The 17,704-nt window shown below is 51.0% G+C and overlaps 4 protein-coding genes across 4 annotated transcripts; all 4 read left to right on the forward strand.

Annotated features, from left to right (window-relative positions):
* Positions 1–1,273: 1,273 nt before the first annotated feature.
* Positions 1,274–6,333, forward strand: VTN00DRAFT_6820 (uncharacterized protein; the record flags this gene model as incomplete). The annotated part of the gene is made up of 4 exons (XM_069433499.1): positions 1,274–1,371; positions 1,561–2,002; positions 2,054–5,969; positions 6,029–6,333. 4 exons carry the CDS (start codon positions 1,274–1,276, stop codon positions 6,331–6,333), a joined length of 4,761 nt encoding a protein of 1,586 aa, XP_069286874.1.
* A 1,073-nt stretch (positions 6,334–7,406) lies between these two features.
* Positions 7,407–9,000, forward strand: VTN00DRAFT_6821 (uncharacterized protein; the record flags this gene model as incomplete). The annotated part of the gene is made up of 3 exons (XM_069433500.1): positions 7,407–7,494; positions 7,566–8,157; positions 8,307–9,000. 3 exons carry the CDS (start codon positions 7,407–7,409, stop codon positions 8,998–9,000), a joined length of 1,374 nt encoding a protein of 457 aa, XP_069286875.1.
* Positions 9,001–9,985: 985 nt separating this feature from the next.
* Positions 9,986–10,781, forward strand: VTN00DRAFT_6822 (uncharacterized protein; the record flags this gene model as incomplete). Its single annotated transcript, XM_069433501.1, has 2 exons — positions 9,986–10,123; positions 10,188–10,781. 2 exons carry the CDS (start codon positions 9,986–9,988, stop codon positions 10,779–10,781), a joined length of 732 nt encoding a protein of 243 aa, XP_069286876.1.
* A 305-nt stretch (positions 10,782–11,086) lies between these two features.
* On the forward strand, positions 11,087–13,708 carry VTN00DRAFT_6823 (uncharacterized protein; the record flags this gene model as incomplete). The annotated part of the gene is made up of 10 exons (XM_069433502.1): positions 11,087–11,108; positions 11,323–11,653; positions 11,738–12,023; positions 12,200–12,656; positions 12,711–12,767; positions 12,817–12,875; positions 12,926–12,936; positions 12,990–13,169; positions 13,235–13,476; positions 13,542–13,708. The coding sequence occupies 10 exons, from the start codon at positions 11,087–11,089 to the stop codon at positions 13,706–13,708; spliced, it is 1,812 nt and encodes a 603-aa protein (XP_069286877.1).
* Positions 13,709–17,704: the final 3,996 nt, after the last annotated feature.

Here is a 17,704-nt window from a genome sequence, read left to right on the forward strand (position 1 = left end):
CAGGTTGAAGTTTCCTGAATGGGAATACTGAGACATGAAATACAGGTCATCAGAACAAAACAGGAAACATGAAAAAGAAATCAGGGACAACGCCCCTGATATTATTTATTGAGAATAATTGATTGATCATAACGGGAATCAGCTGGCAGCAGACCTGGCTTCTGCTGTCCCATGACACGATGCAGTGAAAAGACACGGAGAAAGCATAATTCATTATTGATTGAGATCAATATCGTGTAACACATGCTAACAAGCAAGCTGAGATAGCAAACGTAGGCACCAAACGGTCTGTTTGCTCCTCCGCATGGTCGTTCACTGTGGTTCCGCTCATAATCATCAAGGTTTGTTCATTGCAACATTCATGGATACCTAATTTTGCTTGTAAGCCACCAGGTCGGTCCCTGCCAAGAGCCCCATTTTCCAGGCAGGCCCCGACAGAGGCAAACAGAGCTGTCCAAGTCGAGCAGCAGAAGTCATGCGGGTTACAAGGGCGACACGTAGAAAACGAGAAAACGAGCCCGGCGCCCGCCAGTCCCCGGCGGGGCGTGGCGATACCGCATGCGCGTCCAGAACTCTAGTTACTCTTGTATTGCTACGCACCCAGCCGCCCGCAAATGGCCGGCGATCAGCTGCTGCGGGCGGACAGCCAGGGCGGAGCGACGGTACCGCTGAGCGGCGCTGCTGGCTGGTCAAGAGATCTTCAAAAAGAACCTTAAGCGGTCTCGTCAACCAGAGCACAGTCTCTCCAGTAGCTACATAAAACAGGACCCCTGGATGTAGTACGGTATATGATAGGATAAAGCACGTCTCGTTCTTTGTTGGATGCCACAGCGGCGTAAAGCCCGCGAGTGGCTGGGCGGTGTCGAGCTCGCGCGCCTGGTTCTGTGCGTTGTGCGCGTGGAATTTCCACGGCCCACCGCTAATTCGCTGGCGCCCTTTTTTCTGGCCTGTCAGGAACTTTCAGACTCGATCTTCTGATCTCGACTTTGTCGTCTGTTTTCGATCTCCCATCTTGTCCTCGCTGCCCTCGACGCTCGCGCTGCATCGACTGGATTTTTTTTCGACTGCCGTCGCAATTCCAGCTCCCTACCCCCGTCCGTCGCCGTGTTCGCACCGCTCTCGTGACCTTTGTGTCGTTCTACCTCTGACCGCAAATTTATCCTCTTTCTTTCTCCTCGTTAGCCGCCGCAAGCATATTGCTCCCAACGGCTCCACCACTTTTTCTCTGCCTCTTTGGACAGGTGATATCGTCCACTTGTAGGCTGTCAGCATAATGCCTTCGTCGCTTCCCTCTAGTTTTGCGTCTGCCGCCGCTGGCAATACCCAGGACTCCTCCGGTAGGAGGGGGGATGGTCCCGGGAGTGGAGAATGGTACGAAGGGTCTTTTTTTCTTGAAGTCGATTTCTACCTGCATGATCCTGCAGTAGCCTCGTTCTATTTTTCTCTGTCTCATTCTACATTCTACAGCCAACCCGTTTTGCAGTGAAAGACACGGGCTTCGTGTTCGTACCTTGTGTCTTTCAACCAGGATCGCCTCGCTGACAAGACATCCCACCTTAGGTCTCGAACACGAATGAACGGAGCGACACAGACCTTCCGCCGCCCGTCGGTGGCCACGAACAACTCTCACAACCGGGAGAGCAGCAGCCAGACGACATCGGCGTCGTCCACTCCTACCGTGGCTGCGTACATTCCTCCCCACCTGAACTCCAATTACCAGTCTAGCTCCCTGCGGAACGGCACCGCCAGCGAAAACCGTTATTCCAAAGAACAGTTGTTAAATCTTTATAAGAGCCAGCGGGAGTCAGGAAACTTGGGAAAGAATGTTGCAGACTACTTTGTGGCAGATTGGAATCCCAACCAAGAGACTCCATCTGCGAATGGCGCCTGGGGCAAGAGGGAGGATCACAGGGATACGCCGTCGGGCCCTGAGGTCTGTTGGGACCACGGAGGGCAGGTCGAACCCCTAGGGTTAATTGATATGACCGACGACGAGAAAGAGGTTTGTGCTCTCTTCATCTCTCCGGGAAACACCTTTCTGATGGCGGCGTAGTTGTTCTCCACGTCAGTCAACTCCCCTCTGAAACCACCACCCTCGAGTGCGACGAAGGATAACACCGGTGGCGGGGTTGGGGGACGGAAAACTTCCATCTCTCATTCGCAAAATCATATGAACTCTTTTAATACGTCGTCGCCAAGCTCGAACCGCCCTGGGACCAGACGTCGTGAAACGGGCGACTCGATAGCGAACTCCATGTCTCCCACGACAAGCGGTTCCCGCTTTTTCCGTGATGAGTCCACCACCTCGACTCCGCCACCTTCTCTCCTGCGACGGAAAACGGACTTCCGCGACTCGAATACCAAATTGGATGATAAGGACAAGGAAAGTCGAGATGGTACCCCGGATCTGGCCTCTCCTTTCGGGTCTCTTCGACGCAGCACCACCAATCCTTCGGCTGGAGGCTTCGGTGGAGTGAGCTCGCCATGGCCGTCGGCGTCACATACTGCCAGCTTCTCGCCAATGGGGACATTCGGTAGCTTTTCACTGGGTTCGACTGCCTCCCAACCCAGTTCTACGGATAAGAGACCTGGATTTGGAAGTTTGCGTGGAGAAAGCAGGTTCAAGGGACTCCTGTCCAAGGACAGCTCTGAGGATATCGGAGCTTCTATCAAGGAGAAGCCTTCCCTAAGCAGCTTGGAAAGGCTCCCGGAGAACGAAGGCGCTGAACAGCGCTCGCAGTCGGCTTGGGATCAGCCTATCAAGACGCGTTCTGGCCGCAGTGAGACAAACCCGTTTGGAGAAGAGCCTCGTAGCGGAAGTGCGGCACTTGGAGGCGCTCAGGAAATGGATCAGTCCGGCTTTTCAGCGTTTGGGATGACGTCCGGCGTCCCTGCATTGCGTGACCTGATGCAGGGTCATGAAAATCCTCAAAGCCAGACGCCAAGTCGTCTCCACGGCCGTGAGCCCACGAGCCCGACAAACACAAATCCTTACCAAAGCCCCCATGGCGAGAAGGCCGACGTTGACGATGTGGACACCGACGGTTCGGATATCCAGAATGCTCATCTTCCCGGGCTCAGTGCTCTCCGTGATGATCCCGCCATTGCTCCCTTCAGCTCGATCCGTCGGGCGGGCTCGGGGTTGGACATAACAGCTGGTGACCGTAGCCAGACATCTAGCGCTGGTCCTACCCGAAGTTTCTCCAGCCTTGGTGGTCTTGGAGGCCTCTCTGGTCTCGGTGGTACAGGCGGATGGCCCACCAGCTCGGCTGTTGGCACACCTACTAGGGAGAGATCCGCCTTTACTGGTTTTGGTGACCCTATCTTTGGTTCCATGGCTGATCTTCAGTCACCTAGCCTGTCGACTATGGGAGGAGGCGGGTTCTTTGGTCCGCATGGGGGCCTCTCCGGCTCCGGTAGTATTGGCAGAGCCAGCAAACTGGGCTCTCTCTTCCCTCCTGCCATGCAGGAGCAGATGCAAGGTGACCAAGGGATGCAAGATTCTGCGGGATTGGATGGAGGTAACAGGCAATCAGGTGAGAATACCACTCCAAGTGTGATCGGAGGAGGCAGCCCCGGGAAGGCCAATTCCCAAAGTAAAGACGGAGAGCAGTCTTCCAGCAAGAATGTGTACTCCGCACTCGATGGTCTTGATATCGGAAGCCGGCTGATACGTGGGGAAGACTCCCTTCATGCAGATAAGCAAAGCCCAATGAATCCTCCTGCATCTAGTGCAGCTTCACAAGTTCCTGTTTCTGCTGTCGGCTCAATGCCGACCATGGCATCTTCTCACGAAGCACCCCAATCAGGGCAGAATCCTAACCAGTCGGGCAACCATTCCGCATCCAACTCTCTTCCGACGGCTCAGCAACGCACGATGGTCATGCCGGATCGGATGCGTTGGATCTACCGCGATCCGCAGGGCAATATTCAGGGCCCGTGGTCGGGTCTGGAGATGCATGACTGGTTCAAGGCAGGCTTCTTCACTGCGGAATTACAGGTCAAAAAGTTGGAAGATCCGGAGTTTGAGCCTTTGGCCCAGCTGGTTCGACGTATTGGCAACTCGCGTGAGCCCTTCCTCGTGCCCCAGATCGGAATTCCCCATGGCCCTGATCCCAGCCCCGGTCCATGGGGTGGCACATCGCAGTCTGGAACGGCTCAGCCGCCTTTCGCAAACAGCTTCCCCAGCTTTGGTACCACTTTGACTGCCGAGCAGCAGAATGCTCTAGAGAGGAGAAAACAAGAGGAGCAGTATCTCATGGCTAGACAGAAGGAGCATCTGGCGCAGCAGCAGGCCCTGATGAAACAGCTACATCTACAAGGTGGACCTCACGCTATGCATCCTCATCCGCTGCAGCATCATTCAAGCGCACACAGTCTTCACAGCCAGCCCAGCTACGGAAGCATTGCTTCCCCTGCGGCTTACCAGCCGTCGCCCATCCAGGGCCCCATTCAACCTCCTCAGGCCGTCCCTGGCTTCTACGATGCTGCCATGAGACAAAACACCCTCCCGAACTTCGGTCCACAGATGCTTGGCACCAATTTCGTGAATGCCCAAGATGAGCTCGCTCCACTTCTCGAGCGTCTTAACGTCAGCCGGCCAGACCCCTTCCCTTTCAACGCCCCAACGGCGTTTGGAGCACGCCAGCCGGACAACTTCCTCCATTCTCAGCAGGTTGCCTCGATGTTACAAGATCGGGCTCGCTTGCAGCAAGAGCAGGAACAGTACGACAAAGCACACGCCGATAGCATCTTTGACCAACAGGCCCGTGATGAGCGACTTCGTCAGTTCCATGCCTTGAGAGCGCAGGACGAGGAGCTTGGTGTTAGGACCGGCGAGGGTCTTCCCACCCACCCACCGTCCGCTCCAGCCCAACCAAGCGGCGAAGAGACACCAGCCACTCCGCAGAAGGATGAGACCAGCTCTGCGAAGGAGCCGCAGGAGACTCAGGCTGCCCCAGAGGGTAACGAACAACCAGCTCTCTCCCTCTCTCAGCAAGTCCAGAAGGCTGCATCAGCCCAAAAGCAGCAGCAGAAGCAGCAACAGCAACAGCAAGAACAGCAGAAACAAGATCAGCCAGCGGATGCTGCCAAAGCCGACAATGGAATGCCTCAGCCCTTCCCCCCGCCACCTTCTGCATCTCCTCTTCCTGCACCTGCAGCGCAGCGCAGCCGACAGAACGTGGCGGAGTCGCTGGCAGCGACTTCGAGGTCCCAGAACCAGACGCCCATCGAGACGCCGACGACCTCCATTGCCCCCTGGGCGAAAGAATCGATTGAAGTGCCGAAGGGACCTTCACTGAAGGAAATTCAGGAGGCAGAGGCCCGCAGTGCCGCTCAGCGCGAGGAGATGGCCGCTGCCGCTCGTCGCGCTCAGCTGCTCGCCGAACAAGAGCGTCTCAGTCAGCAGCAACAGGCACAGACTCCTGGCCTTCCGTCAACCGCCAACTGGGCCAGCGCATCATCCCCTGCTAACTCGAATTCGACGGGCTCGGTTTGGAACAAAGCCGCCGCCGGCAAGAACCAGACTGCCGCCGCCCCTGCCAAGAAGACCCTTGCTCAGATTCAGAAGGAAGAAGAGGCTCGTAAGCAGCGTATGGCTGCCGCGGCCGCGGCGCAGCAGCAGCAGCAGCAGCAAGCGGCAGCAGCCCCGGCCCCCTCACCTGCTGGTAAGCGTTATGCGGATCTCGCCAGCAAGGCTGCAGCTCAGCCTGCCTCGTCCGGTGCCTGGACCACCGTGGGCGCGGGCGGAAAGCCAAAGCCACCACCAGCTGCTCCGGCTGGACCTCGTTCTACCAATGCAGCAACTGTTCCAGTTGCGCCCGCCGCGAAGCCACGACCTGCTGCAGCTCCCCGAACCACCGCTACTGTTGCTACCACGCCAGCTCCAAACCCGAACAGAGCCACAGAGGAGTTGTCCAAGTGGGCGAAGATGTCCCTAGGCAAGGGACTTAACAGCAGCATCAATGGTAAGCTAACTGCAGTGTGTTTTCTGATCTGGTTCAGAGAGAAGCTAACATGATACCAGTCGACGACTTCGTCCAGCAACTGCTGCTCCTGCCTGCGGACACTGAGATCATCTCTGATTCCGTGTATGCCAACTCTCAGACGCTGGATGGCCGACGCTTTGCAGAGGAGTTCGTGCGCCGTCGCAAGCTTGCGGACAAGGGTATTGTGGACCCGGTGAACACCAGCGCCTTCGGAGACTCGAAGGGCTCCTCTGGCGGATGGAGCGAAGTAGCCAAGAAGGGTTCTTCGAACGCCCACAGGGAGGAAGACAGCAACAATGCACCCTTCAAGGTCGTCGCTGCCAAGAAGAAGGGCAAGCGGTAAATGATTTATACTCTTGAGCGTCGCTTTGGATAGCTGTCGTTGTCTTCTGACTTGACGAGACGAGAATGGGGGGTGACGGGACGGAATTGACGATATGCTCGATGAAGAAGACGCGGAGTGATGCGACCACGTGTGTGCTATGTACGAGATGTAGCGTGTAGCGTTTATCTGGCTTTAGCCCTGTTCACCTAGCGGTAATGGGACTTTTTGGGACACCATAATTCTGTCAGTTTCTTCAAATCGCAATTGCAAACTTAACAACCTAAGCTCCAAATGATGCGCTCGAGAAGTGTGATGATATTCGCCAATAAACGGTAGTTTGTCTTGAGCGTCGCCCATGTCAAGGTCTTGCCAAAAAACACATTGGCAATCTTGATCCGAGATAGGTAGATGGAGAGATAATATCTGAGTCCTTTTGATAAAACAATCCACGCTTAGCGTTAACAGCTTTTGCCCATCCGATTTTCTCACATATTTCTATTCCACTGTAATCATATGGTCACATAGATGCTGTAGTGAAAAATGTAATAAGAAGCTTGAATTGAGTCCTCGTTGAATGTGATATAGATGAGATTTCTAGATTGTTCCGTTAGCTACCTCAGTCTGTAGAGGTTTTACACTTCGACAGTTGTCAACGAGGACAGAAATTGCGTCTTTTCCCCAGCAGCTCTCCTTGGAAGCAGTTGAAAATTACTCTATGCTTGGAGAAGAGATGTATCATATCACATAGATGGAGGTGCATCGCGCGGTTACTGACGGTGGTGCTTTTGCTTTGGCGGCGGGCGAGAAAGGCGGTGTCCACATTATCAAGATCGACCAGATACGGTCTGGACCTCACTCGGTTCCACACTTGATAGATCAATTTCTCCCATCTCCTGCCCCGCGGGAGTCATCTCTCTTATCTTCTCGTCGTGTGAACAGTAGGCACAATAAGAACCCAGATATCCTATCGGTTTCCGCGTCACATTATCCTCTTCCTCTCCTTCTCCCCGAGAGGTCCACCCTACGCAGCTGGCTTCAGCAGCTCTCATCCACGACCCCGTTTCTAACCTCAAAGGGGACTAGAATTCTTCATGTCTTCTTCTGAACTGCTTACGCCCTTCGGGGCTCCCATGCTGAAGCATTTCCTGTTTGAGCCCGGCTGGAGGAACCTCAACCAAGGTACCCACTTGTTCTCTACTAGCACCGTAAATATAGTAACGAAAGCAATCCACTGGCTAACTTTACCCCAGGCTCATTCGGGACGTATCCCGCGCCCGTCCGCGACGCTCTACGCAAGTTCCAGGATGCCAATGAAGCGCGTCCGGATGCGTTCTTCCGCTGGGAGCTGCCCAAGGGCCTGGACGTGTCCCGCGCCGCCGTGGCCAAACTCCTGCACGTCCCCACGGAGGAGTGCGTGTTTGTCAAGAATGCGACGACGGGCGTCAACACGGTCCTCCGGAACCTGCTCTTCAAGGAGGGCGATGTGATCGTCTACTTCGCCACCGTATACGGGGCCATCGAGAAGACCATCGTCTCGCTGTCCGAGATGACCCCCGTCCGGGGGCTCAAGGTCGAGTACCGGTACCCCATCAGCGATGACGAGCTGGTCAGGCGGTTTGAGGAGACTGTGACGAAAGCTAAAGCGGATGGACTTAATGTCCGCGTTGCCGTCTTCGATACCGTCGTGAGCAACCCCGGAATCCGGTTCCCGTTCGAGGAGCTGGTTAGGGTCTGCAAGGAGCAGGGGGTGCTGAGTCTGATTGATGGCGCCCATGGAATTGGACAGATCCCGTTAGATCTGGGCAAGCTTCAGCCTGATTTCTTTACTAGCAATTGTCATAAGTGAGTTGAACAGACATCAACATACTCTGCCCCAGTCTTCATATCACTGGGTTCCCCAGGGCTTTCCCTCAATTCCTAGCCCCCCGTCGGGGAACTCGAAGTATTAATAGCTATCTATTGACACAAACCCAACTAACCACCTCACCTAGATGGCTCTTTACCCCACGTGGCTGCGCAGTCCTATACGTCCCCCTCCGCAACCAGCACCTCATCCGCACCACGCTACCCACATCATGGGGCTTCATCCCTGATCCCAACTCCCCCGCAACGCAACCCTCAGTTCTCCCTAGCGGCAGAAACCCCAAGAGCGCCTTCGAACTGCTATTTCAGTTCGTCGCCACGGGGGACGACACTCCCTACCTCTGCGTCCCTGCGGCGCTCGAATTCCGCCAGACCGTCTGCGGCGGGGAGGACCGCATCTACGAGTACATGGAGAACTTAGCGCGCGAGGCTGGAGACGTCGTTTCTTTGGCCCTAGGCACCGAAGTCCTTCAGGAACCCGGGCTAAAACCGGGGGAAGTGAGTCGGCAGCGACAGTGCGCGATGGCGACGGTGAGATTACCGCTTGCCGTCAGTGATCACGACAGCACGACACGCACGGCATATCCGGTATTGAAAACTACAGACGCTCTTGCCGCGATAGACTGGATGCAGGCCGTCATGGCGAACAAGTACAAGACGCTGGCGCCCATATTCCTGCACGGCGGGTGGCTCTGGGTGCGGCTGAGCGCGCAGATATACCTCGAGAAGAGCGATTTTGAGTGGCTTGGTGGGGTGCTGAAGGTGTTATGTGAGAAGGTTGGTAACAGGGAGATGGATGAGGAGAGTAGGGGAGATGTGTAAGCACTATCCATTAGTTACTAAAACTAATTGAATGGAAGTGGTGGTGTGGAATAAGAACCCTACAGGTAGGTATTTCTCAGCTCCGCTCTGAGTTAACTCTTATCTGTGAATGCAATGCACTGGAGCTTGGACGTATGTTCACTTATCATGGGACTCTGTCTAAGTGAATGTCCAGCTCGTACAGTACGAGATTGCAACGCAATCCACTCTGCTGAGTCTCACACTACAGAGAGAAGCGAAATAGAGCAGAAATATCTGTCCCAAAGGAGAGACATGAGATATTTTTCTGGCTAGAGATGAAGGAAAAATCCATTGCTGGAAAAACATAAAAAGGTACTGCAGTACACCGAAAACTGCGCAAAGTAAGAATTAATTATGACTTTTAGAGCAATCGAGAGCAATTCAAGAAAAGAATTCATCGGGAAATCTAAGCTTAAATGGATTGTTAATTAGATTCCTTCTTTATCACTCTTATAGGTTCTTTAATACAGGTGCTTAGATCAATTCAAGAGCTTCTATTGATCCAAAGTATTAATGTCTTCAAAATCCCGAGAGAGACATGCGACGAGTCAGATTCCTGGGTTTTTCCGTGCCAACTGATCTCGCTTTCTCTGTCAATGTTAGGAAATGTGGCGCAGCAGATCACACATCCAGGGAGACAGACTCATTTCTCGGCTTCGCCTTAACTCTCATCTACACACGTTGATAGGTCGGAATTCAGCGGACTGGCCAAAGATTGAGAAGCTTGGGCGCATCTTTAATTATCACGGGGTTTTCTCTATCTTCAACTCTTGCCATTATGCAACGCGATCCGTTCTGCCGAGTCTCACTTACCATTCCTAGGCAAAGAAAAAAAAATTTCAGGTGGAAACCTCCGTCCCAAGGGACACGTGAGGTATTTTTCTGGCTGCGAAGGCTCTAGTCTTGGAGCCCTCAAGAAGCTCTTTTTCCACCTCTCTCCGCCGTGAGGGATTTAGCCTCGCCAATGGAAAACATACTGCACCGCCATGGTCTTTATCTCTACCACAGTCTCTCCACGCTCTGCTGCGCTCTCGCGCCTGTCGATATGGAGGGTGATGACCAGAAGACCACCGCTATGCAGAGGATGCTGTCACATCCTCCTGTCTGTTCATGAGCTGCTCCAGCGGCTGTCCACTTCTGCTTCACAGGGACTCTCAAGTGAACAGGTCCAGCGACGAATAGCTGAGCATGGGAAGAACCAGCCCACACCACCTCCTTCTCGCTGGTTCCGAACAGCGATGGTGTATCTCTTTGGTGGCTTTGGTTCGATCTTATTAGTGGGTTGTATCCTTGTTTTCATAGCTTGGAAACCCCTTGGGGATCCGCCAGCTACAGCAAACCTGGCTCTGGCATGCGTTCTCCTTGCCGTCTTCATAATACAGGCTACCTTCAATGCCTGGCAAGATTGGTCCTCCTCCAGAGTGATGGCTTCCATTGCCACAATGCTTCCGGACGAGTGCATCGTCATTCGCGATGGAAACCAGGTGTGCATAAGTGCCGTTGATCTCGTTCCCGGTGACATTATCAAAATCAAACAAGGAAATAAGCTAGCCGACGTTCGTTTCATTGAGATTTCCAATGATGCCAAGTTTGATAGATCAACGGTTTTTCCACTCGAGTTCTTTGCCTCGATGTTAACACGCATCCAACAGGCGAATCTGAGCCTGTCCCTGGCAGCGTGGACTCTACCGACGATAGCTATCTTGAAACTCATTGTATTGGTCTCCAGAGCACTCACTGTGTTTCTGGGACTGCCTTAGCTGTCTGTGTTGGGACAGGAGATTTTACAGTCTTCGGAAGAATTGCCGGCTTGACGAATCAACGTAGACAGGAGATGACACCAATGCAGAAAGAGATTCGACGGTTTATCTTCATTATTGTCAGCTTCATCAGGACAGTTGTGATTCTTATCGTCGTTCTTTGATAATGCGTTACTTATTTACATTGATGGCTTTTTGCTGATGGAATTTAGGGCCGCATGGTTACGGAGGGATCATCCCTCGTGGATCAGCGTTCCGTTGCTTATCGTGGACTGCGTCAGCGTCGGGATTGCTTTTAGCCCGGAATGTCTCCCTGTCGCCTTGACGGTGAGTCTCACGATCGTGGCCAATATCATGAAAAAGAAAAAAAATTCTTTGCAAATCGCTTGCGACTGTGGAAACGCTTGGTGCTGTTTTTCTGTGATCTGTTCTGATAAAACAGGCACACTGACAAAGGTACAGTCCCTGGTCAAATACCTAATGATCACACCTGACGATTCTATGGTAGAATGAAATGTTTGTGACAGACTGCTCTTTTCAGGGGATGAGGAATATCCTTTTGAAAAGGCCCGTGAGCGGATGATCCATGGCCTTGGTCAGGATGAGTTTCCGAACGAATCTATTATCCAACTTCGAATTGCTTCCGGTCTGTGCAACGCGGCAGAATTTGATGCCTCAACGCTGGATCGTCCCATCCATCTGACGAAGATCTACGGTGACCCTACAGACCAGGCCATTCTAAGGCTCTCGGACACATTGGGCTCAGTTAATGAACTTCGGAGCAACTGGAAGAAGCTGTTCGAGATTCCGTTCAACAGTAGGAATAAGTTTATGATTCGGATCCATGTCCTCTACAGAGAGGCAGGGTTCAGGTGAAAAAACAGAAGCGGCTCAAAATACATGAGTAGAGAGTTGTGGCTGGTGATATATCAATCCTTTAGCTAATCGTTTTTTAGGTATCTGTTCATCAAAGGTGCCCCGGATGTTTTGCTTCCGCGTTGCTCATCCTACTTTCAACAGGATGGCACGATCGGCACGCTTTCGCAGACAAAGCACGATGAGATTGAAGCCTTTAAGCATCGCTGGTCTGCGCAAGGAAAGAGAGTCATTCTCCTGGCTCGAAAGCCAATTTCTGAAGACTTTGTCAGATCGCTGTCGTCTTCCCAGGCAGATAAGACGGTTATGGAAGCCGCCGAAGGGGACTTGACATTGGTTGGAATTGTTGGGATCATAGATCCTCCGGTATTGAACTGACCTACAGCATTCTTACTCGCAATAAAAGTCTGATAGCGTCAATTATAGAGAGATGAAATCCCCCACGTCGTTGATGTCCTTCGAAACGCCTCTATTCGGATCATGATGGTAACCCCCCTTTCTTTTATGTCACTCAACACTGCATATACTGATACAATACCCAGGTGACTGGAGACTACAAACTTACAGCCCAGGCAATTGCCAGAGAATGCGGGATAATTAGGACCCATCCTTCTATGATCCATGACATCCATTGTCTCCGCAGTGAACCTACCGCCGCAGAAGGGAAACCGCCGGGTGATCTGCGGGCCATCGTTCTCAGTGGTGCTGACCTTTCAAGCCTTACCCCCACGCAATGGGACCAGCTCTGCGAGTACGAGATCGTCTTTGCTCGTACAACTCCAGAACAGAAACTGCGGATTGTCAAGGAGTTCCAAGCGAGGGATAACATTGTTGCGATGACAGGTGACGGTGTCAACGATGCTCCCTCGCTCAAGGCAGCCGATATAGGTGTCGCTCTTGGAAGCGGTTCTGATATAGCTGTCGAAGCGGCAGATATGGTTCTGTTGGACTCATTTTCCGCCGTAGTAGAAGCTGTGAAATACGGGAGACTTGTCTATGGTGAGCAAATTATTTCCGCCATGGTGGTGCATATTTGATATCTGACCATCATAGATAATCTCAAAAAGACCATTATCTACCTCCTTCCGGCAGGTAGTTTTAGCGAACTCTGTAAGATATCCGAGCAACTCATTCTTGGTCTTGACTAAGATTTTGCTAGGGCCGATCATGACGAACGTTATTCTGGGTGTCCCTCAGATCCTCTCATCCTTCTTGATGGTAAGCTCCAATTCCTACCGTTTCTCTTCTGTGCGCTAATGGTATTGTAGATCATTATCTGGTGAGACGCAAATTATGCTGCATCTGACAAAGAACTCACTAACTCCTAAGTAGCTGTCTTACAGACTGCGTCGGGGCAATCAGCCTTGCGTTCGAGGAGCCAGAGATGGACGTTCTGCTCCGCCCTCCCAGGAATGCGAAAAAGGACCGGTTCGTGAACACCAGACTACTCTTACACGCCTATGGTTCTGTTGGTCTATATGAATGTTTCCTATCGTTCGTGATGGGGTTCTGGTACATACAGGCAAGTCTCCTCCCATTGAATCCATTCATTTCTATCTTTCTACTATACCCTTCAGCGCGCTCATTCTCAAGTACGGGTTCCTAGACCCCAAGTACGACCAAGGCTACGTCACCCAAGTGACCAACGAAGCCTCGTCCATCTACTTCGTCAACCTCGTCGTCATGCAGTCCTTCAACCTGCTCGCGGTGCGGACCCGACGGTTGAGTATCTTCCAGCAGCCGCCGCTCTTCAACAAGGAGACGCAGAACTGGCTGCTGTTTTCGGCGATGCTGTTTGCTCTCAGCATGGTCTTCATACGTTCGTTCTTCAGAAATAAACCTCCGAGAGAGACAAGAGTAAACCAATACTTATATGAAAAACAGTCTGCTACATCCCAGGCCTTCAGCGATCGATCGGCACGACGTCTGTGCCCGTGGAGCATTTCTTCCTTCCAGTGGCCTTTGGTCTTGGTCTGCTTCTACTCGATGAGGGCAGGAAGTACTGGGTTCGTCGTTGGCCCAAGGGTTTCATTGCCAGGATTGCCTGGTAGGAGGTACCCGCCAGGTATTGGGGGCTGCCGCCCGTGCCGTTTCGAAACGCGTCCATTGACTCGGTGAGGAAGGCCCTTAGGGCTTCAGGATTTTTGAACCGGTGACGGTGGTGCATTGGGAGAATGGGGCCGCCGCTCGGAGCCGACATTGTTGGCTTGGTAATAGGCCGCACGCATGTGTCCTGCTGTCCTTGTGGACTTGACTTCCCGGTTGAAACACTCGGACTCAGAAGTCGATAGGCCATCTTGAGGATTTCGATAGTAGAATAATTGTCTGAGATTGTATAAGGCTTTCAGAAAGTGAGTGGTGATAGATGATGGTGCTGATGCTGAGATGTGGAAATGGTGATGTCAAGTGACGCCTACCTAACACGTAGGATGCTGAGTTGCTGTCCATCTAAAGAGAGGGTGGTAAAACAAGAATCATATAAGAAATGTTTTATAATGGAAGACAAGAATCAATCCCCTGTCGCTTGCCAAGGGGGTTCGCCAATAACCAATAGCCTCAGCCTTTCCCAATGCATGAAGGACTTTGGCGATACTATTATACCGCGTCAACTGGGAATTTCTGGATAGTAAAAGGAGTAGGTGATGAACCAAACCAGGAAAAAAAACAATATAAACCTACCCCGCTGTCTGTATTATGCCTTACAGGGAATTTTGATGACGGCAGCCCTATTCTATGTAGCAGTATCATGATATTGTCACAATTATTGGCATTTACTACAATTGTGGGGTCCCGCAAGTACCATAATAATGAGAAAAAAAAAGGCTGCTACATAGACCAAATTCAAAGAGATTACCTCTTACTGGCATCTATTTGCAATCAATACCGGTTTCTATTTTCTGGCTGCCATATCTATAGTTATCTATACGTCTTTTTACTTGATTAGCATGAATGAACGGCTATCTATCCCACAACAGAGAGAAAGAAAGAAAGATAATTTAGACTTCAAATGGTTACTGGAGCTCAGAAGAGGAGGAGGATGAAATAATTATGCATGATGTTTGATTCTAGAAGATAATAATCAAGCTGCATAAGAGTTGCACAACTTTCTATTTCTTAAGTTGTTCGTATTTCTACCTACCTAACCTACCTATCGCGAATGACACCTCAGCCGTCACGCAAAACTTGATGTTCTTCCATCATGACGAAAGTTATATATATACGAGCCAACCAACCAGTCAAGTCAAGTAACTAGTTAGTGGAAAGCTACTTAGGTAATCTACTGTACGCAACCTCCGTTCAGGAACAAACACAAAATAGGAAAGGAACTACCGGGAAAGCAAGTGATCATAACATGCCAAGTGCTCTACCCTATCCTATATGAAGCACGTGCCGTGCTATACCGTGCCGTGTCGCAGTAAGATTACTACTATTAATATCATCATCATCATCATAAATCACCACCTATCTCACTCCATACCGCATCTATTTCATCTCTAAAAATAACTCAAATAAAGTTGTGGCTTGCACCTACAGCTGCCGCACGATGTACTAAGAAGTAGTAAGTGAACCCCTCCCGAGTCCTTCGAAGCGGGCACGTGTGAGACATCCCCGTCCGGTGTTCGGTTCGGGTTTCCCGTTTTAAACTGAAATGCAAAGAGAGATAGATATAGATAGATAAGCGGAACGGGACCGCAACGCCAAACAACATGATAAACACAATGACAAGGATATGGTAGGATTCGTGGTTTGTCTCTATCTGTCTGATATACTATACATGATCGGTCGAGGCTTTTTTGTCTGCCGATACTACTGTGTTAGGGTAGGCTAGGGTAGGGAAGGTAGACGGTTTGGTCAGTCAGTCGGGTTCATGCGGATTGGTAATGATTATTGAATCACACAAAACGAAGGAGTCATGTTTGGGGGGTGGGGGGGGGGGGGGGGGGGGGCGATGACGGATGATTTTGAATTGAAAAGATGCGAAGTGAATGTTTCATTCTTCTTCTTGGCTTAAGGGGTCATGTCACGGAAAAAGAGAAGGATAGAGAGAGATAGATAGAATGCAATGTCGCTTACCTCCGATTGTATTGTTATTATTAGAATGGCGCGATAGCGATCTTAGGAGCAGATCAGATAGGAAACGAGCTGTGTGGAGATAATATCAGATATCAGAATTAATACCCATATGCAGAGAACGGCCTTGGTGCCTGCGACAAAAAGTAAAAGCGATCTGTCACTTGAGACCGCGGAGTGTCTCAGGGGCTAAATTATATCCTAGATCCTGAAGAGAAGGTTCAGAGGAATCGTGATATTTTCAGAAGAGAATATACCCATCTCTTCAATGAGAATTCTTGCAATGTTTACCAGCTACCCCGGAAAGTAACCTCGTGACATCCTCCCCAGATTTAAATCCCCAGTAGCTGAGTTCGAAAGACACGCATGCACAGTAAGTGCCTAGTAGACACAGGCATGATCATCACGTTAGTAGTGTGAACCACGATAAAAGCAGCTATCATGCTCGACGGGAAGCAGATCACCAATGACGGTTTCGACATGCGCTTCGCCCAAAAATTAGACCACCCGGGTTCTGGAAATGCAGGTCCGTCAGACTCCACACCAGATGCTGGTGATGTAACGCTGTTGCTGCTGCTAGAATGCCGATCTTGAGGGTTAGGAAAGTGGGGGTTATGCATGCAGCGCCATAAGAGGGCAGGCTGAAATGTGATAAACTCGGGGCTAGAAAAAGGAAAAAAGGAAGTATGCGCTTTCCCAAAACAATGACAGGGGTGGTTGTAAGTGAACAGAGAAGGATTGGTTACTGCGTATGCACTCATATGTACTCGATGTTACATATAATAACTTCCATAGGCTCATAGATCCCCATTCTTAGAAGGCTGAAACTGCCAAAGTTCAGATGGTCGTCATCCTGTCCTGGCTGCAGGCAGTAGTGGTAGTAGTCTGCATGTGATGTTCCAAGTCATCGAGGCAAGTCTTGTTACAATTGGGCTAGTAATCAGTCCCAAAATCAGCATGACTTCCTTTCGCAAATCCCGTGAGAATTTAGTAGGTAGTCAAGTTCAGCTTTGCCGAGTTTAAGTTCAGGAACGCCCACCACGCCCACATCGAGACTGGGGAAGTCGGAGTCGCCTAGGAGATCCATAGTCAGATAGACTGACTGGATCCAGCTGGGGCCCGTTTGAGTGCGACGAATTAGAAAACACTATTGTAAGAAAATGCTGCAACATGATTCGAGAAGGGAAAAATAGTATCCAGTAGTGAGGTCATTCTTGTCCAGCGAGTAACGGTATGATCTCATAAGGGTGATGAAAACCAAAAATTCAGTTTCTGGTTGCCTTGGTGAATGTACTGTACGTGCACAGTAGTAGCTGCATAGTGGTTAGTTAGTCTTCAGCGTCATTTTTTTATCGAATCATGAAGAGCATATTTATTCAAGTTCGGGAAGAGAAACAAAATAACTCATCGATCAGGTCAGCAATGCTCACATCATGAAATTATTATTATCATTATTATGATCATGATCAAGAAAAAAATCGCTTCAGTGGCGATTTCCTGACTAGAAGCCCCGCAGCTCAGCAGGGTGGCTGGTATGCTGCGGAGAATCATGATGTCAAGCCCTAAAGAACAAAACAACAGGTCCGACGGCATTGTCCAATCGCCAAGCCCCTCGCTTGTGGCGCTTAGGTTACCATTTTCTGCATCTTGCACGAGGCTCCATTGGAGGCTTCAAGTGGGGTTTTCAGCATCATCCACAGGAAAAGGGCTAGAAAATCAGCAAGGAAGTCAATAATATTCGAAAAAAGCTCGTCGGAACTTAAGCGGAGTTCCGCTTGAGGAAAGTATGAACGATCGGAGCTCTTTCTGGTACCAATGGGTTTGGATTCCAAGGATTAGGGCAAAGATCCGAGATCGACTTGGATTAGCTTGATACCTAAGAAGAAAGGGAGGATGGCCTGATTTGAATTGTTTCAATCCCGAGTCGATTACCCACCGTGAAGAACTCAAGGGGGGGGGGGGGGGGGGAAGAAGAA

The sequence above is a fragment of the Thermoascus crustaceus genome (genome assembly GCF_041956765.1).
Source record: "Thermoascus crustaceus strain CBS 181.67 unplaced genomic scaffold VTN00scaffold_4, whole genome shotgun sequence".
NCBI lineage: Eukaryota > Fungi > Ascomycota > Eurotiomycetes > Eurotiales > Thermoascaceae > Thermoascus > Thermoascus crustaceus.